Raw genomic sequence first — 23,750 nt, forward strand, 5'->3', positions numbered from 1 at the left:
CCATCTGCCATTTCTTTGTCCCCCATTACCACCTCTCCATCACTTTCCAATGGTCTGTTACTTACTCTAACCTGTCTTTTACTTTTTACATATCTGAAGAAAACTTCTGATATCCTCTTTGATATTATGATAGCTTACCTTTATCTTTTCTCTCCTTATTGCTTTTTTAGTTGCCTTCTGTTGGTTTTAAAAAGCTTTCCAATCCTCTAGATCCCCACTATTTTTGCTATGTTATATGCCCTCTCTTTTACCTTAATGTTGACCTTGGCTTCCTTTAACAGCCACGGTTTCTACGCCCTCCCTTTAGAATGCCTCTTCTTTGTAATAAATCTACTGTGCACCTTCCAAATTGCTCCCTGAAACTCCAGCGATTGCTGTTCTGATGTCACCCCTGCTAGTGTCCCCTTCCAATCAACTTTGGTCAGCTCCTCTCAGATGCCTCTGTAGTTCCTTTTACGCCTCTGTAATACTGATATGTCTAATTTTAGCCTCTCCCTCTCAACCTGCAGGGTGAATTCTATCATATTATCGTCACTGCCTCCTAAGGGTTCTTTTATTTTAAGCAAAACACACAAAATGCTGGAGAAACTCAGCAGGTCAGGCAGGTTACTTTAAGCTCTCTAATAAAATCTAGTCCATGACACAAGACTTAGTCAATAATTGCCTTTTCCCTAAAGGTTCAACCACGAGCTGCTCTAAGAGCCATCTTGTGGGCATTCTATAAATTTCTTCAATGTTCCTTCAGACCATTCAGTACCCTTTCATTTACTGTACATTTCCTTGCCTTGTTTTGCCTCTCTTGATGCATTACCTCACACTTTGTATCACCTGCAATTGTCTTTATCTTCTCTTTACAGTGAACTGTGTCAAATGTCTTTCCTAAAGACACGTTGTAACATAAAACCCAGAATCTGACAAAAGTAAATAGCAAAGTAGTAGTGAAATAGTAGTAGTAAATGTGGATTCTGGCAAAGGTGTGTATGGTAAGCGAGAGGCCTTCAAAAGAAAAATTTTGAGCACTGAGTTTGTTTATTCCTGTCAGAATAAAAGGCAAGGATTACAAGAAAACCTTGTTTTTTGAGAGATATGGAGACCTAGTTAAGCAAAAGAAGGACGTACATAGCAGAATTGGCTGGAAGGAACAAATGAGATCTTGAGGAGTGTAAGAAATACAAGAGAACACGAGAAGGAAATCAGGGCTAAAAGACAGGATGAAATGCTCTCGCGAGCAAGATGCAGGAGAATCCCAAAGGCTTGTACAGATATATCAAAAATAAAAGGATAGCAAGTGACAAAATTAGTCCTCTTAAAGATCGGAGTGGTCATGTATGCATGGAGTCAAAAGAGATGGGGGAGATGTTTTGCATCTGTATTTACTTGTGAGACGGACACAAAGTTCATAGAAGTGAGGCAAAGCAGCAGTACAGATTACAGAGGAGGAGGGTTTGCTGTCTTGAGGCAAATTAAGATGGATAAATCCCCAGGGCCTGACAGGGTCTTCCCTCGGACTTTGTGGGAGGCGAAATCGAAGGGGCCCAAGCAGAGATATTTAAAAGTCTTTAGTACCAGGTGAGGTGCCGGAGAAAAGTTGTTGAAGGCAAGATAATGGGTGTTATCAACATGGACCTTAGCTAAGCCTTTGATAAAAAGGCCAAAAAGGTTCAGTGCCTTGGTATTGAATTGGATTAGTCATTAGCTTCATGGAAGATGCCAGAGAATGGTTGCCTCTCTGATTGCAGTGTCCAGTGGAGTGCCACAGGGATCAGAATTGGGTCCGTTATTGTTTATCATTTATATCAGCGATCTGTATGATAATGTGGTTAACTGGATCAGCCAATTTGCAGACAGCGAGGAAGTTCTACCAAAGCTTGCAGCGGGATCTGGACCAGCCGGAAAAATGGGCAGATGGAATTTAACACAGAAGTGTGAGGTGTAATTCTGAGAGGACTAACATGGATGGTGGTAGGGCACTGAGGAGTACGGTAGAACAGAGGGATATGGGAATACAGATACATATTCCTTAAAAATGGCATCTGAAGAGGTTTGGAATAGAGTCTGTACCATGCAGCCAATGAATAGCTGGGACTTATTTAGATAGCCTTGAAAGAGAGTATTTGGCACATTGGCCTTCATAAATTGAAGTATTGAGAACAAGAGTTGGGATGTTATGTTGAAGTTGTATAAGACGCTGGTGAGGCCTAATTTGGAGTATTGTGTGCACCCACCTATAGGAAAGATATCAATAAGATTGTAAGACTGCGGAGAAAATATATCAGGATGTTGCCAGGACTGAAGGAGCTAATTTATATGGAAAGGTTGAAGACATCTGGACTTTATTCCCCGGAGCGTAGGAGAATGAGGGGAAATTGGATAGAGGTATACAAAATCATGAGGTCTATAGAATGGGTAATTGCAAGCAGGCCTTTTCCATTGAGGTTGAGTGAGATTAGAACTAGAGGTCATGGGTCAAAGGTAAAAAGTAAAATGTTTAAGGGGAACATGAGGGGGATCTACTTTACTCATAGGGTGGTGAGAGTGTGGAACAAGCTGCCAATGGAAGTGGTGGTTGCAGGTTTGATTGCAACATTTAAGAGAAATTTGGATAGATACATGGATGAGAAACTCCACAATGGATGGGTCCCAAGCCCTGCTGCAAAAGGAGGACGGTTGGCTATGAGGCTAGCAACCCCTTCTCTTGAAAACCCAGTGCTACGGAAACATCAACACAAGCTTCAAAGACCTCATCCCTGAGAAAGGAAGGATTTTTGAAGATGGGTTACACCTACATTTGGGCGAAGATGAACGGTAGAATGGGAAGATGAGCAGTATAAAGAGGAGAGGGGGAGTGACGAAGAGTAGAATGGGAAGATGATAAGTATAAAGAGGAGAGGGAGAGTGATGAGAGACCATCCTGAGGTGATTGGAGGACAGAGGGAAGGATATAGGATTACAGACAGGTCGAGCTAGGCGGGGGGGTGGGTGGATTTAGGGGACAGAGGCAATTGGATAGCAAATTGAGGTAGATGGAATAAGGTGAAGGGTGAAGGTTAGAGATAGCTATGGGAGGATGATAAATAGGAACACAAAGAGCTGCCAATGCTAGAGTCTGATAACTGAGCCAGTAATGGGCTCTTGCTTCACTAAACTTAACTTAACTCCTTGATTCCATCCTGTCTTCCCTTGTTCATTCCTTTCCACCTACTTGCAGGACACTTCACATGCATTCCATCACTTTGATAACTCCCTATTCGCTGGCTCCCATTGCTTCAACTTCACTGTGGATATTCAGTAGTTATACACCTTCAGTCCCCCATCGTGATAGTCTTAGAACTCTGTTTCTTTCTGCAACAAAGGCTAAATCATTTTCTCTCCACCAACACTCTCATTTGCCTGGCTGAACAACTCTTGGCTCCACTCACTTCTTACAAATCAAAGATGTAGACATAGGTATCTAAATAAGCCCCAGTTATTCATTGGCTGCATGGTACAGTCTCTATTCCAAACCTTCACAGCTCTTTCTCTGTTACAGCAATGACTGTGTTGGTGTTGCTTCATGCATCCATGTGGAATTCATCAATTTATCACCTTCACCACAAGCTTCCACCCTCCCGTCAAATTTACGTGGACTATTTCTGAAACTTCTCTCCCTTTTCTAGTTCTCTCTGCCTCCTTCTCAGAAGACAAACTATCCACTGCTATTTACTATAAATGCGCTACCTCCCACAGCTACTTAGTCTACACCTCTTCCCACCTTGTCTCTTATTGCAGTGCCATTTGTCATCCCTTACTCCTAGTTTCTCTATCAATGCCACATCAGCTCTCAAGATGAGGCTTTCTGTTCCAGGACATCTGAACTGCCCTCCATTTTCAGGAATCATGCTTTCCCTTCCGCTGTGGTTCACTGTCAGGTCACTTGTCTGAGTGCTACTGGTACCATGTAACCCAGTACTACCTGTCGCATGGTTGGGTGGTCGGCGACTAAACTGGCTCTCCTACCAGGCTTGCCTGGTGAGGAGGGTGGTTAGACACCCTGCAGGACGGATGAACCTCTTGTAGGGTCAATGGCCATCTACCAAACACGTGCCGTGAAGCGCAGCAAGGGCATCCCTTGCATTGAAGCTTGGTCTGGCCATTCACTGCAACAGAACTTCCCCCAGCTGTCTTGGACTCCACCATGCCACTGGATCAGGGAAAGGATGTCGAGAGGGTGGGTCTGGACCTGTGCAACCCCTACTCACCTAAAATCCATTCACGCACACGCTGTTCCTTTTAGGAAACTGAAGGGAACCATCATCATCCTATGGGATGGATAGCCAGAGAGGTTGATGGAGCCCAATCATGTTTCTCATACTTCTGCTCTCGTCCCACCTCCTCCCAGACAGAACAGTTCCCCTGATTCTTACTTTTCACCCTACCAGCCTCCATACCCAACACATCACCCGTTATCATTTCCTCCAGAGGCAATGAGATCTCACTGCCTTTCCCTTCCCACCTTACACAGTGACAACTCACTCTGTGACACCATCATTCATTTGCTCAGACCTCCCAGCCACATCTCCCTGACCCCAACACATTTGCTTGCAATCACAGGAGATGTGACACTTGTCCGTACACCTCCTCTCTCACCATCATCCAGGCACTTAAGTAGTCTCTCACTCTCTCCCTCTCTCTCCCCTCCCCTCCCCCTCCCTCTCCCCACCTCCCTCCACCCACTGTACCTGATATGTCTCCTCTCACAACTGGTTCCATCTGTCCTTCACCTCTCCCATAATAGTTCCCACGTTCACCTCCTTTACTTAGCCAACTCCAGCACTGGTAGCCCTTGTGTTCCTGCTTATCTTCCTCCAGCCATGTCTCCAACCTTCACCCTTTCCTACCCTCATTTCACTGCCTCTGTTTTCCCTTTGATTGATGCTACTCAGCATCACCTACCATTGTCTCCCAACTCTACCCACCTGCCACAGTCCACTAATATCTCAATTCCTCTCTTATCACTCCCCCTTTATTCTTTTACTGACCCTCTTCAGTCTTTCTGCAAGGTTTTGGCACGAAATATCAAAAATTCCTTTCCCCCAACAGATGCTGCTCAACCTGCTGAGTGTCAAAGCTCTGTTGGTTCAGCCCAACTTCAGCCTTGTTTCTAGTTCCTTAATAGAGATTCTGTCATTTTCTCTCTTACTGATGTCAGGCTAACTACTCTGGAGTCTCCCGCTCTCTCCACTCTTACATCTGAGCATCGATTCAGAAAGGAGAAGAGCAGAGATGGAAAGGAACAGGAGAAAATTGGTGAAGCAATTTGAACCGGAGTAAACAAGGGTTAGAAAAACGGGGGATAAAAATTGTACAGCAGAGAAACAGACCCCTCATCCCACCATGTCTATGTTGAACATCAAGTGCATAACAATATTACAACATTTTACTAGCATTTGATCTGTAGCCTACTGTGCTCTGGTGATTCAGGTGCTTTTAATATGTTGCATAAGAGTTAGAACAGGCAGCTCAGGACAAGCCCTTTGACCCACCGTATTGTGTCGAAAATGTTGTTAGACATTTCCTCTCTCTCTTCCTCTTCTAAAACCTTAAATCTATGTCCTCTAATCTTAGACACTCTACTATGATGAAAAGTTTACTATCCACCTATTTTCGCATAATTTTGTATACCTGTCAGGTTGGTTCTCATCCTCCTCCACTCCAAGGAAATAAAAACCCCACTCTATCCAGGCTCTCCTCGCAGTTGAAACAATCCATCCCATGTCACGTCGTGATGGAGGATTTCGACCCGAAACATTGACAGTTCTTTTCCTCCCAACAGATGCTGCTCGATCCACTGAGTTCCTCTAGCAGATTGTTTGTTGCAGCATATTCCAGCATCTGCCACCTCTTGTCTCTCTGTCCTCTGCACCGTCTCAAAAGCAATCATGTCCTTCCAATACTCTTTGTGATTTTCGTATATTCTGAGCCCCAGCTAATGAAGGAAAGCATCCTTTATTTATCCACGCAAATGAATTCAAGGGCTCTTGAACTTGTAAACTAAGATTCCTCTGTTCCTCAATACTCCCGAGAGACGTATGCCCCATTGTGCATGCTATGCCCCTGATATACCCTCCAAAATGCATAATTTCACACTACCATGTTTAAATTTCATCTGCCATAACTAAGTGAACAAGGCACATGTAGTGAGACAAATTAAATTGTTATATTTTAGCTGTTATAGAACATAGAGCAGTACAGCTCAGGAACTGGTCCTTCATCCCACAATGATGTGCTGCACCAATTACTATAGTAATCAAATGACCAACTAAACTAATCCCTTATGCCTACCAATGTCCATATCCTTACATTTACCTCATATTCATATGTCCAACTAAACCTCTCTTAAGAATCTCTAATGTATCTGCCTCTACCACCAGCCCATGCAGCACATTCCAGACACCCAGCACTCTCTGTGTAAAAAAAACTTGCCCCTCACATTTCCTTTGAAATTACCCCCCCCCCCCCCACACACCTTAAATGCATGCCCTCTGGTATTGGACATTTCAACACTGGGAATAAGATATTGTCTGTCTACTCTATCTTATCAACCTCGATCAGATCCCCCCTCGAACATCTCATTATAGCACATATTCTCTAATCAAGGCAGCATCTTGGCATCATGTTTCTGAAACATGAGCAGTACTGACATTGGTACAGGCCTTTTAGATAAGGGAGAGGAAGGATGAACAAAGAGTAAGGCAACAACAATCTTGGAGACAAGAAGTCTCTGTGAATCATAATATTATGGAAGGCTCATTTTAAATGAGGGAGCAAAAAGGGACATTCACCTTATTGACAGAGTATAAGATCTCCAAGCAGTCCACTCTGATGGAGAGACAAGTATGGAAACAAGTCATTTACTGCAGCAAATCCAAGTGGGTGAAAAATATTTCAATGCCCCAAATATTAACTGCAATGCAGTCAGTACAAACAGTACACAAGGCGCAAAGTACCTAAAGTACCTGCAGAAGGACTTCTTTGATGGCAGTATGTGATAAGCCCATCTCAAAGAGAGTAACAACATCTGCTGGACTTACTGGGTTGAGCAGCGGCTGTGGGGAGAAAGGAATTGTTGAGGTTTCGGGTCGGAACCCTGCATCAGGATTCCCACCCCTCCACCTCAAGGAGAGCAACTCTGTATTTATTTTTTGGAATGAACCTGAGTACTGTGAGAGCATTTCTTTAGAAGATAATTCATTTAGATTCAATGTAGTTAGGGATAGGATAACGCTAAAATAGGAGTTTGTATTAGGGTAGAGGCAATCTTACCAGACAGAAAAGAGGACAGAAAATAGTTACACCAATATAAATCTTTAGAAAGAACAGAAGGTATTTAATGAAGGGCACTCAAGGGCTTCAAAGTGAATTAGGTCCGGTAAAGATAAAGAACAAGACTATCAAACCCAGAGCCCTTGGATGATGTGATAACACAGGCAGGAAAAGGCAAAAACAGGAAGCTTTGATCAGAAGCTAGAATGCAGCAGACAGCTCGGAAGATTAGGAAGTATGAAAGAGTAATTAATAAGGAAATGTGGAAAACCAAAGAGAAAATTATGGCAAAAATCCACTATGTACATAAAGCAAAGAATGCGTAGGTTCTTAATGGATATTTTGCAGCTGTTTACAAAAGGGGGATAATCTCAGTGTTATAATTAACATAAATGGGTGAAATAAAGATGGTAAAAGAGGAAATATTAAGGGATTTTGCGTCTTTGGAAGTGGATAAACTACTGCAGTTGGATGAAATGTATATCAAGCTGCTAAGAGAAGCAAGGAGGGAAATTGCAGAAGGTCTAACTAAATCTTTCCCGATCTCCCAGGGTATTTCCAAATGCAGTATCCATAATAAGGAGGTTTGCAGATGAAACAAATATTGGGTATGTGGTTGACAATAGAGATCTTTAGACAGCAGAAAGACAAAAATGGTTTGGTAAGATGAGGAAAAACATTCTTAATGTTATTTGATCAATACACTCAGAAGTGTTGACAATCATTCTGAACAGAACCCCTTGCATTGTTACCCCCTTCAGTATAAGGACAATGGTGTGCTGCTGCAATTCGTCTATAAGTTAATGGAGTAGAAATAGGCTATTCAGCCCACTGATCGTGCTACACCATTCAATTATTGTGGATGTTTTAACCCCATTCACCTGCCTTCTTTCCGTAACCCTTAACCATGTTACCAAGCAAGAACCTATTGATCTTAGCCTTAAATACACTCAATGACTTGGCCTCCACAACCAATGAATTCCATAGATTCAGCATGCTCTGGCTGAAGAAATACCTCTCACATTTAAATGTCCCTTTATTCTGAGGCCATGCCCTCAGATCCTAGACTAATTGAAATATCCTCTGTACGTCCAGGCCCTTAAGTACTCAATCACAAACAAGATAAAATCTGCAGATGCTGGAAATTCAAGCAACACACACAAAATGCTTGAGGAACTCAGCAGGGAGCATCTATGGAAAAGAGTACATACGACATTTTGAGCCAAGATGCTTCAGTAGGACTGGAGAAAATAAGATGAGGAGTCCTTTAAATATTCCGTATTAAGTATTGAGTACTTAGTATTCAGTAGGTTTCAATGAGATTGAAAATCCTTCTGAGCTTCATTAAGTACAGGTTCAAACATCATACACTCCTCATACATTAAACCTTACATTCCTGAAATCATTCCTGCGAGCCTTCTCTGGACCCTGTCCAGAGCTAGCAGACCATTCCTTAAATATGGGCCCCAAAATTGCTCACATTTACAGCCAGCCCACGCCTTCAGTTCTGCGTATGATCCTGGTCTCCAGGGAGGTTGAGATTGTATTGGAGAGGAGATTTACGAGGATGTTTCCAGGACACGGAAATGGTAGTAGTGAGGAAAAGTGGAATGCCTGGTGTTTTTCACAGTAGGTTGAGTGAAGCTGTAACTGAGGTTTGTGGAGTTATTAGAGACCTGGGTAGAGAAAATAGGACCAACGTGTTTATCTAGTTGGTCTAGGAACAAGATGAGGATAGGTTCTGCAACCCAGAGTCTGGTGAAAGGCAGAAACCTCCGTCACATTTATACATTGTTAGGATGTGTACTGGAAGAGCTATGACCTGCAGAGCTACAGATCTAGTCGTGGGGGTGGGGAGCGCGGGCTGTGGGTTGGGGTTAGATTTGACTGATGACTGGTATGGATGTGATGGGCTGAATGGACTTCTTCGCCATGCATTTTCTATGAATGAAAGGGTGCCTGTGTATCAATAATTTATTGCAATTGGAAGATAGGAGGGGTTTGGATGAAGGCTCCCTTTCAGAACATGGATGACCCCATCTATTGCTCTGTTAGTAGATACAAAGGTTGACCACCTAACTGAACTCTCCTGCCATTTCTAAGATTAGTGTCCCAAGAAAAAAGTGGAGACAAATTCTCAATGTGAAGCAAGAAAGTTGATGTTTTTCCTCAGTGTTTTTGTTCATGTGTCATAAAAAGGTGGGAAGGTTGATGTTGTGGGTTAGCTGCTGGGTAACAGGGGATGGCCACTGTGAAGGTAGATAGGCTAGAAATCCAATGGTGGTTGGTAGGTCCAAAGTTCTCAGTGGCAGGAAGGTGCAGGACGTGGAAAAGCTGGAGAATACTATCAGATAGAGGGGGAGGTAAGCGATGGATAAGGGAAAATAATGCCCTTGCAAGAAAACACATAACCTGCTAGAGTCACCGGATTGGATCTATTGTGGGAAGTAGCTAGATCCCAGTATGGAGACAGGATGAAAAGGCAGCATTGCTGGAGCTGGCTGTGGCTTACTGTCCTTCTCCTTTATAGAGACTGGTACTGATGAATATGCCTGTGACCGAGGACAAGACTGTCCACTTCACCTCCACCCTCATGGCCTTGATCAGGACTGCACTTCAAATCAAGCTTGCAAGAGGTAAGCGGACATTCATCATCGACATCACAACTCCACAAACCTTAACCGGGAGTAACCACATCAAGAACACTTTGGTGCGTTTTATCACAGTAAAATGTCCCAAGGTGTATCATGGTGTGTTTATCAGACACAATTAAAATGCTCCTGATAATTGGGACCTGAAATAAAAACAGGTAGCAGAAAATAATTAGCAGGTTAGAAGTGCATCAGAGGCAAGAGAAACAGATTAACTTTTCATCACATCACTGGATGTATAATTCTCTCCAACACATACACATTCTTACTGTTGCTCAGACCTCAGCAGCTCAGGCAGCATCTATGGAGGGAAATAGACAGCCGACAATTCAGCTCAAGGCTCTTCATCTGATCTTGATAAAGGGTTTCAACCTGAAATGTTGACTATCCATTTCCATCCAGAGATGCTGCTTGACGTGCTGTGTTCCTCCGGCACCTTTTGTGTTTCCTCCAGGTTCCAGCATCCCCAGTCTCTTATATCTTTGATTCTGAAGCCTTCTCCTTTCCAAAGTCTCATGCTTGCTCATTCTTACCCTCCCTTGCTCTCTCACCCTCCCTGACTCTCACCCTTCCTCACTCTCACCCTCCCTCACTCACCATCCTCCCACTATCAGCTCTCCCTCACTTTCCTCCTCCATCACTCTCAGATCTTCCTCATTCTCACTGTCTGCCTCACACTCCGGCATATCCCTCACCCTCAATGTCATATTATGACTTGGAATTCTGATCTGCCAAACCCATCTTCTGAGCTCCCATTAACCCCATGTTCTCTCCATTTCCCACAAAGAGTTCCCTCGTTAACCTCAACCTCAAACATCCAGTCATTCAACCTTTGCAACTTAGTCAGTGAACTAGGTATTGGACAACACAATTATTAATTCACATTCCACTGCAGCAGTTCCGAGATTTGTAATTCAATTTCAAGATGTAAAATAAAAGCCATATCTATTTCTAGGCCAATTATCAGAAGCAGGGCAAATGAATGGGCTAATTTTAATACCAGTCGATAATAATGAAATTCTTTCCAGTGGCCTAGATTATGGAAATTTCGTTTTGATCTTTAAGGACTGCAGTCCTTTTCAGTGTGTCTGACTTTTAACTAATCCACACACTCAAGACCCATGCCCAACATCTCAGAATAACTTGATAGAGTCAAAATGTGGCCTTCCTCAGGTTGCCCAAACCACCAGAGAGAATCAGTAGTTTATAACCTTACTTTTTCACGATATCCTTCCATTCCATCTTCTTATTCTGACCTTTGTAGGATGAACCTTGATTTCTTGCAAGACACCAGCCATAATGTACACATTGTATGAAAATGACCAGCTCAACAGTCCACCAGGGACACTGGACACAATTCTTGTTAGTGTAGTCACCAGGGACACTGGACACACTTCTTGCTGGTGAGTCACCACGGACACTGGACACAACTTGCTTGTGTAGTCCCCTGGACACACTTCTTACTGGTGAGTCACCAGGGGCACTGATAGAAAAAACCATAGAAACCATAGAAACTACAGCACAGAAACAGGCCTTTTGGCCCTTCTTGGCTGTGCCGAACCATTTTCTGCCTAGTCCCTCTGACCTGCACACGGACCATATCCCTCCATACACCTCCCATCCATGTATCTGATAGAAACCATACAAACCGCCAGAAAGAATCAGAAGTTTATAACCTTACTTTTTCACGATATCCTTCCATTCCATCTTCTTATTCTGACCTTTGTAGGATGAACCTTGATTTCTTGCAAGACACCAGCCATAATGTACACATTGTATGAAAATGACCAGCTCAACAGTCAACCAGGGACACTGGACACACTTCATGCTGGTGTAGTCACCACAGACACTGGACATATTTCTTGCTAGTGCAGTCACCAGGGACACTGGACACACTTCTTGCTGGTGAGTCATCACGGACACTGGACACACTTCTTACTGGTGTAGTCACCACAGACACTGACACTTCTTGCTGGTGAGTCACTAGGAACACTGGACACACTTCCTGGTGGTGAGTCACCACAGACACTGGACGCACTTCTTGCTGATGTAGTCACCACAGACACTGGACATAAGAACATAAGAAGTAGGGGCAGGAGTAGGCCATCTGGCCCGTTAAGCCTGCTCCGCCATCCAATAAAATGATGGCTGATCTGGCCATGGGCTGATTTCCACCTATCTGCCTTTTCCCCATAACCGTAATTCCCCTACTATGCAAAAACCTGTCCAAACTTGTCTTAAATATATTTACTGAGGTAGCCTCCCCTGCTTCGTTGGGCAGAGAATTTCACAAATTTGTCACCCTCTGGGAAAAGCAGTTCATCCTCATCTGCAACCTAAATCTACTCCCCTAAATCTTGAGGCTATGTGCCCTAGTTCTAGTCTTAGCTATCAGTGGAAACAACTTTCATGCCTTTACCTTGTCTATCCCTTTCATAATTTCATGTTTCTGTAAGGTCTGCTCTCATTCTTCTGAATTCCCGTGAGTAGAGTCCCAGGTGACTCAATCTCTCCTCATAGTCTAACCTCTTCATAACTGGAATTAACCTGGTGAACCTCCTCTGCACCGCCTCCAAAGCCAGTATATCCTTCCTCAAGTAAGGAGATCAGAACTGCACGCAGTTCTCCGCGTGCAGCCTCACTGGTACCCTGTACAGTTGCAGCATAACCTCCTTGCTCTTAAATTCAATCCCTTGAGCAATGAAGGCCAACGTTCCATTTGCCTTCTTTGTAGCCTGCTGCACCTGCAAACCAGCCTTTTGTGATTCATGCAAGTCCCTCTGCACAGCAGCATGCTGCAATATTTTACATTGAAATAATAATCTGCTCTTCCATTTTTCCTTCCAAGTGGATGACGTTACCAGCATTGTATTCCATCTGCCAGACCCTTGCCCACTCACTTAACCTATCTATATCTCTCTGCAGACTCTCCGTATCTTCTGAACAATTTGCTTTTCCACTCACCTTAATATCATCAGCAAACTTAGATACACTACTCTCGGTCCCTTCTTCCAAATTGTCAATGTATATTGTACACAGTCGCAGGCCCAGCACCGACCCCTTTGAATTTCCCAAGTACACTAAATTAAAGTGAATAACTAGTTGGTAATTATCACCCAATTACACTGACAGCTTTATTCCAAGTTACATGGGGAGCTTTATTGTAGTCTAAGGCTACGTCCACACTACGCCGGATAATTTTGAAAACGAAGCTTTTTCTCTTCGTTTTGACCCTCCGTCCACACTAAAGCGGAATTTTCATCCCCCGCAGACGGAGATTTTCAGAAACGGTCTCCAAAGTGAATAAATCTGAAAACGCCTAATATCCTTTGTAGTGTGTACGGGGTAAACGGAGAGATTTAAAAACGCTGTCATGACAACACCACAACAACAATGTTTTTTCTGCTTCTGCTTGGTACTGCGCGAGCTGTTATTACGCACAGTCGGTGTGAATGGTGTGCGAATTAAATTGTAAAGTGAGCTTTTTTTGACTATTTAAAAACGCTGTCATGACGTGCCGGAACAGACAGCCGCAGCACGGCATTTCGTTGTCTTCTTGAACGCAACCACCTAACAATTGCAGAACAGACGGCAACGAGGCTGAAGGGTTAAAAATGTACTCACCAAATACTTTGACCCATAGCTTATTGAATAAATAAGTATACTCACTTTGCCCTGTTTTCTGACCTTGCTTGTATGAAGGTGCTTTACCTATTTATGCAAGTTCTTCTCTGACAATAGATGTGTAACAGCCTAATGTAACATCGTATGGAAATACAAGATAACACCGATGCAGACATGTTTTATACATTTAACAAGGTGCTTTATTAATGCAACAGAGTTAGTCAGGTTTTCAATGTTCGTCGTCAGCCAGGTCATACTGTCCGTGAACTCCTTGTCAGTTGCCTCCATACACTCCAGTATTTGTTTTTTTTTTAGTTTTAAGTCCTCCTGCGCGAGAGCCAAGGGCAATTCCTTTGAAGATTTTCTACTCTGTAACTGGACAAACAATCACCAAGTATACCATTTCCTCTTCGCTTGTTTTCTGTGTATCCTCCGCATGCCCAGTAGAGGAGATTCGCCCAAATATCCGTGTTAGTGTGGACAGAGATATTTTGAAAAACGCTTAGTGTGTACGCCTGTCGTTTTTACTCAAAACCGGCATTTTCAAAATTATCCGGCATAGTGTGGATGTAGTGTCAGTACAAGCTATTACAAACTGAACTCCCCTCATTTTCTGCCTGAAGATGTTACATACTTAGCTTTCACAGTGAACTCGTTGCAATAGATTTTGAATAGCGGGGACCCAGCACCCATCCCAACAGTAACTCCCACAAAGTAGCCTGCCAATGATACGCTTATTCCACTCCTAGTACACTGACCTCTTAATATAGCAGGACATGTAGATAAGACCATAAGACACAGGAGCAGAATTAGGCCATTCAGTCCATTGAGTCTGCTTCACCATTTGACCATGGCTGATCCCATTCTCCTGCCTTCTTCCTGTAATCTTTCATGTCCTGCCTTATCGAGAATCTATCCACCTCTATTGTAAATACACTCGATGAGCTGGTCTCCACAGCTGACTGGCAATGAATTCCACAGGCTCTCCACCCATTGGCTAAAGAAATTCATCCTCATCTCTGTTTCAGATAGAAATCCCTCTATTCTGAATTTGTGCCCTCTGGTACTGAACTCCACCACAATAGATCCACTCTATCTGGGCCTTTCAGCATCCGACAATGAGAACCCTCCCCTCTCTTATTTTACTAAATTCCAGCAAGTACACAGCCTGGAGCCCTTTTATTTGCCTCTTTGCTTCCTGCCAATCAGCTAATGCTCGATCCATGCTAGTATCTTTCCTGTGCACTTATCTTGCTAAACAGCCTCATGTACAGCACCTTGTCAAAAGTCTTCTGAAAATCCAAGTACACAAGATCCACTGATTCTTCTTTGTCTATTGTGTTTGTTCTTAAAGAATTCCAACAGATTTGTCAGGCAAGATTTTCTCCAAAGGAAACCATGCTGACTATAGCCTATTTTACAATTTACCAAGTACCCCAAAACCTCCTCCTTAACAATCAGCTCCAGCATCTTCACAACCACTGAAGTCAGGCTAACTGCCTACAGTTTCCTTTCTTCTGCCTCACTCCCTTCTTGAAGAGTGGAGTGACATTTGCAATTTTGCAGTCCACTGGAACCATGCCAGAATCTCATGATTCTTGAAAGATCATTACGAACGCCCCCATAATCTTTTCACCTACCCTTTCTGAACTCTGGGTGTAGACCATCTGGTCCAGGTGACTTGTATGCCTTCAGACCTTTCAGCTTGCCAAGTATCTTCTCCCTAGAAATAGCAACTGCACTCACTTCTACCACCTGACACTCTCCAGCATACTGCTTGTGTTTCCAGAGCAAAGACTGATGCAAAATACTTATTAATTTCATCCTCCATTGCCTTGTCCCCCAATTACTACCTCTCGTGTCATTTTAAGGTGACACAGAAACACAGTAACATGGAAGTCATAATCAGAATCGGATTTTTAAATCACCGGCATACAGTGGCATGCAAAAGTTTGGGCACCCCTGGTCAAAATTTCTGTTACTGTGAATAGCTAAGTGAGTAAAAGATGACCTGATTTCCAAAAGGCATAAAGTTAAAGATGACACATTTCTTTAATATTTTAAGCAAGATTACCTTTTTATTTCCATCTTTTACAGTTTCAAAATAACAAAAAAGGAAAAGGGCCTGAAGCAAAAATTTGGGCACCCTGCATGGTCAGTAACACACCCTTTGGCAAGTATCACAGCTTGTAAACGCTTTCTGTAGCCAGCTAAGAGTCTTTCAATTCATGTTTGGAGGATTTTCGCCCATTCTTTCTTGCAAAAGGCTTATAGGTCTGAGAGATTCTTGGGCTGTCTTGCATGCACTGCTCTTTTGAGGTCTATCCACAGATTTTCGACAATGTTTAGGTCGGGGGCCTGTGAGGGCCATGGCAAAATCTTCAGCTTGCGCCTCTTGAGGTAGTCCATTGTGGATTTTGAGGTGTGTTTAGGATCATTATCCTGCTGTAGAAACCATCCTCTTTACATAGAAACATAGAAACATAGAAAATAGGTGCAGGAGTAGGCCATTCGGCCCTTCGAGCCTGCACGCCATTTATTATGATCATGGCTGATCATCCAACTCAGAACCCAGCCTTCCCTCCATACCCCCTGACCCCTGTAGCCACAAGGGCCATATCTAACTTCCTTTTAAACATAGCTAATGAACTGGCCTCAACAGTTTGCTGTGGCAGAGAATTCCACAGATTCACCACTCTCTGTGTGAAGAAGTTTTTTCTAACCTCGGTCCTAAAAGGCTTCCCCTCTATCCTCAAACTGTGACCCCTCGTTCTAGACCTCCCCAACATCGGGAACAATCTTCCTGCATCTAGCCTGTCCAATCCCTTTAGGATCTTATACGTTTCAATCAGATCCCCCCTCAATCTTCTAAATTCCAACGAGTACAAGCCCAGTTCATCCAGTCTTTCTTCATATGAAAGACCTGCCATCCCAGGAATCAATCTGGTGAACCTTCTTTGTACTCGCTCTATGGCAAAGATGTCTTTCCTCAGATTAGGGGACCAAAACTGCACACAATACTCCAGGTGTGGTCTCACCAAGGCCTTGTACAACTGCAGTAGTACCTCCCTGCTCCTGTACTCGAATCCTCTCGCTATACCTTCAACTTTTTTTTTTAAAAACAGACAGTGTGATGTTTGCTTCCAGAATTTGCTGCCACTTTCAATCTCTTACTAGCTCTTCCTTCAGTTAGTCCTGATGAAGGGTCTCAGCCCGAAACGTCGACTGTACCTCTTCTTAGAGATGCTGCCTGGCCTGCTGCGTTCACCAGCAACTTTGATGTGTGTTGTTTGCTGGTACTTAATTGAATTCATTCTTCCCTCTACCAGTGAAATGTTCCCTGTGCCACTGGCTGCAACACAAGCCCAAAGCATGATCGATCCACCCGTGCTTAACAGTTGGAGAGGTGTTCTTTTCATGAAATTCTGCACCCTTTTTTCTCCAAACATATCTTTGCTCATTGCAGCCAAAAAGTTCTATTTTAATTCCAAAAATGCATCAGGCTTCTTTAGATGTTCCTTTGCAAACTTCTGACGCTGAATTTTGTGGTGAGGACGCAGGAAAGGTTTTCTTCTGATGACTCTTCCATGAAGGTCATATTTGTGCAGGTGTCACTGCACAGTAGAACAGTGTATCACCACTCCTAAGTCTGCTAAATCTTCCTGAAGGTCTTTTGCAGTCGAACGGAGGTTTTGATTTGCCTTTCTAGCAATCCTACAAGCAGTTCTCTCTGAAAGTTTTCTTGGTCTTCCAGACCTCGACTTGACCTCCACTGCTCCTGTTAACTGCCATTTCTTAATTACATTACAAACTGAGGAAATGGCTACCTGAAAACACTTTGCTATCTTCTTATAGCCTTCTCCTGCTTGGTGGGCATCATTTATTTTGATTTTCAGAGTGCTAGGCAGCTGCTTAGAGGAGCCCATGGCTGCTGATTGTTGGGAGAAGGTTTGAGCAGTCAGGATATTTATAAAGCTTTGAAATTTGCATCACCTGGCCTTTCCTAACGATGACTGTGTACAAGCCATAGCCCTAACAAGCTAATTAAGGTCTGAGACCTTGGTAAAAGTTATCTGAGAGCTCAAATCTCTTGGGGTGCCCAAACTTTTGCATGATGTTCCTTTTTTTTCCACTCTAATATTGTACAAAACAAAAATAATACAATAATCTTGCTTAAAATGTTGAAAAGAATGTTTCATCTTTAACTTTATGACTTTTGGAGATCAGTTCATCTTCTACTCACTTAACTATTCACAGTAACAGAAATTTTGACCAGGGGTGCCCAAACTTTTGCATGCCACCATATGTCGTGAAATTTGTTAACTTTATGGCAACATTACAATGAATATAGAGGGAAAAAACAGAATTACTGTAAGTACATATATGTCTATTAAATAGTTAAGTTAAATTAAGTAGTGCAAAAATAACAGAAATAAAAAAGTAGTGAGGTAGTGTTCATGGATTCAGTGTCCATTCAGGCCATGCTGGAACTGAATAAAGGACTTCTGCAGAACGGAAATGTGACAAAAACATTGAATTTTAAATTCCGGCCAAGGAGAGGGGTGAAGACAGGGAATGTTTGTGAGGGGGGAGGGGGTGAAGACCAAAGAGAGAGACAAAAACAGAGAGGGAGAGGTCATTCTTGGAACAGAAGATGTTATAAAGTAATCTGATTGAGACTGAGAAACAATAATTGGTGCTGAGATGTCTGTGAATTTGTATTGAGGTGGGACATTATGTTGCAGTTGTACAGGATGTTGGTGAGGCTGCCTCTGGAGTATTATGTACAGTTTCGGTCGCCACATTATGGGAAAGACATCATTAAACTGGAAAGAGTAGTGAAAATTTACAAGAGTGCAGCCAGGCCTCAAAGGCCTAATTATGTGGAGGTGTTGGTCAGGCTCAGACTTTATTCCTTGGAATGGAGGAGATGGTGGGTGTTGGGGGGGCGGGGTGGCTGTGACCTTATAGAGGTACATAAAATCATGACAGGGAGAGATATGATCAACGTAGGACACTGGGGGGGGTGTAATTTTATGGAGGTGTGTAAAATCATTACAGACAGAGAATGGGTCAATATAGGAGGTGGGGGTGGGGTGGGGGTTCTATTCTTATAGAGGTATGTAAAATCATGGGAGACAGAGATCGGCTAAATGCACATAATCTTTTTTTCCCAGGAAGGGGAAACAAAAAACTAGGGGACATTGGTTAAAGGTAAGAGGGGAAAGTATTAAAAGGATCTGGGGGGTCAGCTTCTTCATATAGTGAATGAGGCATATTTGGAATGAGCTGCCAGGGGAGTGGTTGAGGCCAATACAATACCAATTTTTAAAGGCATTTGGACAAGTACATGGATAAAAGGGGTTTAGAAGGATATGGGTAAATGGGACTGGCTTAGTGACACTATGGTTGACACAGACGAGTTTGGGTTAAAGGACCTGTTACCATGCTATTTTACTCTATGACTCAATGAAAAATAGAGGCTGAAGTACTTCAGATACCTCCCAAAGAGTGGGACTGGGAGTTATAGAGTGACACTCTTTTTTTAAATTTACTTCTTAGTTTTTTACTGAGATACTGCACAGAAACGGCCCAGCAATCCCAATTTAATCCTAGCCTAATCAGAGGGAGGAAACCCATGCAGTCATGAGCAGAATGTACAAATTCCTTATGTATATCTTCGGTTACTTTCAACAATACACCTCTGGAAGTTCGTTAGAGTGTTCAGTGACATGCCAAAATTGAGTAATCTCCTCAGACAGTAGGACCCTGTTGACCCTGCCTTATGATTGCATCGATCAGTGATGGGCACCAAATGCTGACTTTACTACCAACAACACACACGCTTCTTCAGGTATAGAATTCTCAGGGAGATATTTGAAAATTGATAGGTCCCTTTTATTCATTAATAAAGGAATTGTTTGTATGTGCTCAATTGCCAGTTATTTCTGAGTTTGGGGCAGTGTTCCTGTGCTCTCCAGATTGCGAGTTGTGAATACTGACCTGTGCTTCCCGAACAAATTTCTCTGTCAGGTGGAGCAGACAAGCAGCAGCTGGATGCAGAACTGAGAAAGGAAATCATGACAATTTGGCCTCACCTATCACAGAAGACCCTGGACCTCTTGGTGCCCATGCACACATGTAAGTGAAGAGAAACCCAGGTTGCCCAGATTACCCCACTTAGCAGGTGAGGTAGCATCTGTGAAGACAGAAATAATTAACGGTTCAGATCAATGACTTTTCAATAAGTAAGACATGTTCCCGTCCAAGAAAAGTGTGCTGTGTACCATGAAGGGTGTGCTGGAAATGGCCATGGACAGCTCACATCACCCGAAGGTTTCAGTAATCAATTATCAACCATAAGCCTTAAGATTCTAAATTAGAAGACCATTCAGAGTTAAGAATTGCAATTTTCCTGAATTATAGATTTTTCAACTATATTGTGGTCACCCAGCTAGCGAAAGGACATCATTATCAAATGAAATCAAATCAGTAAATAGAGGTAACAGAGGATCGGAAGAGCTAAGGAACTGCAAGGGTAAAAAGACCCTGATGGGAGCATTGGGACCCCCCCCCCCCCAAACCATAATAAAGATGTGATCTATAAATTACAATAGGAGATTAAAAAATAGGTGTCAAAAGGGCAATGTTACGATAGTCAATATGCAACTAGATTGGATAAATTAGGTTAGTGCTGGATCCCAAGAGGGGGATTTTCCAGAATGCCTACTACATGGCTTTTTAGAACAGCTCGTGGTTAAGCGCAGTAGGGGATCAGCTATTCTGGATTGGGTGTCGTGCAATGAACCAGAATTAATCAGAGAGTTGAAGGTAAAGAAACCCTTGGGGTAAATTATCATAATATGATAAAATTTACATTGCAATTTGAGAACGAGGAGCTAAAGTCAAGTGTATCAGTATTACAGTGGAGTAAAGGGAACTGCAGAGATGTGAAAGAGGAGCTGGCCAAAATTGATTGGAAAGGAACACAACTAAAAAAGTCATAAATGATGGAATATGAAAGTAAGCTAGCCAATAATGTTTAAGAGGATACCAAAAGTTTCTTCAGATATTTAAAGTGTAAAAGAGAGGCAAGAGTAGATAACGGACCACTGGAAAATGATGCTGGAGAGGAAGTGTGCTTTTAAGTTGTCATTACTATGGAGGTGCTTACGAAACTGAAAGGTCTGAAGGTAGATAGGTTGCTTAGATCAGATAATATACACCCCAGAGTTCTGAAAATTGTGAATGAAGAGATTGTGGAGGCATTATTAATGATCTTTCAAAAATCAATTGATTCTGGCATGGTTCTGAGGGAATGGAAAAATGCAAATGTCACTGCACTCTTAAAGATGGGAGGAAGGCGGAAGAAAGGAAATTATAGGCCAGTTGGTCTGACTCCTGTGGTTGGGAAGATGTTGGAGTTGATTGTTACGGATGTGGTTTCGGGGTACTTAGAGACACATGATAAAATAAGGCGTAGTCAGCATGGTTTCCTCAAGGGAAAATCTTGCCTGACAAATCTGTTAGAATTCTTTGAAGAAATAACAGGCAGGATAGACAAAGGAAAATCGGTGGATGTTGTGTCCTTGGATTTTCAAAAGGCTTTTGACAAGGTGCCACATATGAGGCTGCTTAATAAGTTAAGAGGCCATGGTATTACAGGAAAGATACTAGTATGGATAGAGCATTGGCTGATTGGCAGGAGACAAAGAGTGGGAATAAAGGGAGCCTTTTCTGGTTGGCTGCCAGTGAGTAGTGGTGCTCCACAGGGGCTTGTGTTGGGACAAATTCTTTTTACATTATACGTCAATCATTTGGATGACAGAATTCATGGCTTTGTGGCCAAGTTTGTGGATGATACGAAGATAGGTGGAGGGACAGGTAGTCTTGTGGAAGTAGAGAGGCTACAGAATGATTTAGACAGATTAGGAGAATGGACAAAGAAGTGGCAGATAAAACACAGTGTCGGGAAGTGTATGGACTTGCACTTTGGTAGAAGGAATAAAAGCATAGATTATTTTCGAAATGTGGAAAAAATTCAAAAATCCGAAGTGCAAAGGGTCTTGGGTGTCCTGAAGCAGGATTCCCTAAAGGTTAACTTACAGGTTGAGTCAGAGGTGAGGGAGGTAAATGCAATGTTAGCATTCATTTTTAGAGGACTAGAATTTATAAAAACAACGACGTAATACTAAGGCTTTATAAAGCACTGTCGAGGCTTCACTTGGAGTATTGTGAGCAGTTTTGGGCCCCTTATCTAAGAAAGGACGTTCACGAAAATGATTCCAGGGTTGAATGGCTTGTCATATGAGGAGCATTTGGTGGCCCTGGGCCTATACTCACTGGAATTCAGAAGGATGAGGGGTGACCTCATTGAAACCCATCAAATGGTGAAAGGCCTCGATAAAGTGGATGTGGAGAGGATGTTTCCAATAGTAGGTGAGTGTAAAACCAGAGAACACAGCCTCAGAATAGAGAGGCATCCATTTAGAATGGAGATGAGGAGGAATTTCTTTAGCCAGCGAGTGGTGATTCTGTGGAATTTGGCGCTACAGGCACCTGTGGAGACCAAGTCATTGGGTATATTTAAGGCAGAGATTCATGATTAGCCAGGGCATGATACGGGGAGAAGGTTGGAGATTGGGGCTGAGAGTGAAAATGTATCAGCCATGATGAAATGGCAGAACAGACTCGATGGGTCAAATGGCCTTATTCTGCTCCTATATCTTATGGTCTTGTAGTCTAATTAAGCTGGAAAGTGTGCAGAAAAAATTTACAAAAATGTTACCAGGACTTTAGTTATAAGGAGAGACTAATGAGGTGGGGCTTTATTCCCTGAAGTGTTGGAGGCAGTGAAGTGGGTAAGCAAGGTGGATGGTCCATAGTAGGGTCGTCTAAAGATATAAGGTAGAGGTTTAACGTGAGGAAAGGAAGTGTTTGAAAGGGGGCTGAGGCGTGAGGTGGGGTACATAGAACAAACTGTCAGAGGAAATGGTAGAGATGGATACAATTGCAATGTTTGAAAGGAACGTAGAGCTACGTGAAAAGGAAAGATTTAGAAGGACTTTACACGGTCACGTGGGACCAGCTGAAGGTAAATAGCATGGACAAGGTGGGCTGAAAGCCCTTTTTCCAAACTGAATGGCTCTATGATACAAACAACAGGAATTCTGCAGATGCTGGAAATTCAAGCAACATACATCAAAGTTGCTGGTGAACGCAGCAGGCCAAGCAACATCTATAGGAAGAGGCGCAGTCGACGTTTCAGGCCGAGACCCTTCGTCAGGACTGAGTCTCGGCCTGAAACGTCGACTGCGCCTCTTCCTATAGATGCTGCTTGGCTCTATGATACACATTTTATTTCCCGAACAGAACCATTGTAAATGAACTTCAGCTTTCTATCATGGGCCTCCATATATAGATCCAAAGTCTGTCCTCTTTCAAATACAAGGACAGTTGTGGGCCCATAGATTTTCCATCCAAGGTGGTCTGTGCTGCATAATCACTTTAAACTGTGGACTTCCACACTGTGTTGTCAAGGAACCATACTGTTCTTTGTTAAATGGCAGGCCATAAGGTATTAGTGTTTTTACTGTTTGTCTTTGATGGCTGTGTATGTTTGCAATATGCCTGATTTCTGGATCACCGAATATCTTCAGATGGCACAGTGGCACAGATAATAGAGCTATTGCCTCACAGTACCCGAGACTTGAGCTCAGATGCTGTCTACATGGCATTTGCATCTTCCCTCTGTGTCCATGTGGGTTTCCAGCTAATGCTCTAGTCTGTACCTACAGTTAATTGGCTGCTGTAAATTGACCCTAATGCGTGTTAGAATCTGGGAAGGACGCAATGAGAGTGCATGAATGAATGAGCCTCTGTCGGTCAGGGTCGACCATGGAAGTTCCATCCTAGCTGTCTACGTATGCAAAGCCTGGGCAGTAAACAATATGGAGAGCTAGCTGTTCCCCCTCTCCACGCATCTGACAAACCTAAAGGAACAGCAAAGACCAATACAATTTGGTACCAGCAGCATCCCAGGAGTTGCCAGTCAGCATTGAACTCAATGTAGGACTGCCCTAGGGACAGTTTTTTTTTAAGCCCCTTTTCCGGTCAGTAGAAATGGTTCCATCAGGCTTAGTAGCTAAGCCACACGTGAAGGCCAGGAGCTGG

At 43.0% G+C, this 23,750-nt stretch overlaps 1 protein-coding gene across 1 annotated transcript in view; it reads left to right on the forward strand.

Annotated features, from left to right (window-relative positions):
* The window catches only part of LOC134354620 (probable voltage-dependent R-type calcium channel subunit alpha-1E), a 484,959-nt gene that overhangs the window by 419,120 nt on the left and 42,089 nt on the right, over positions 1–23,750 (forward strand). Inside the window, exons 37-38 of the mRNA XM_063063634.1 lie at positions 9,833–9,938; positions 19,611–19,718. Of these exons, the coding sequence (XP_062919704.1) occupies positions 9,833–9,938; positions 19,611–19,718 (214 nt within the window). The remainder of the gene's footprint in view (positions 1–9,832; positions 9,939–19,610; positions 19,719–23,750) is intronic.

Source organism: Mobula hypostoma, chromosome 12 (genome assembly GCF_963921235.1).
Source record: "Mobula hypostoma chromosome 12, sMobHyp1.1, whole genome shotgun sequence".
In the NCBI taxonomy this organism is placed as follows: Eukaryota; Metazoa; Chordata; class Chondrichthyes; order Myliobatiformes; family Myliobatidae; genus Mobula; species Mobula hypostoma.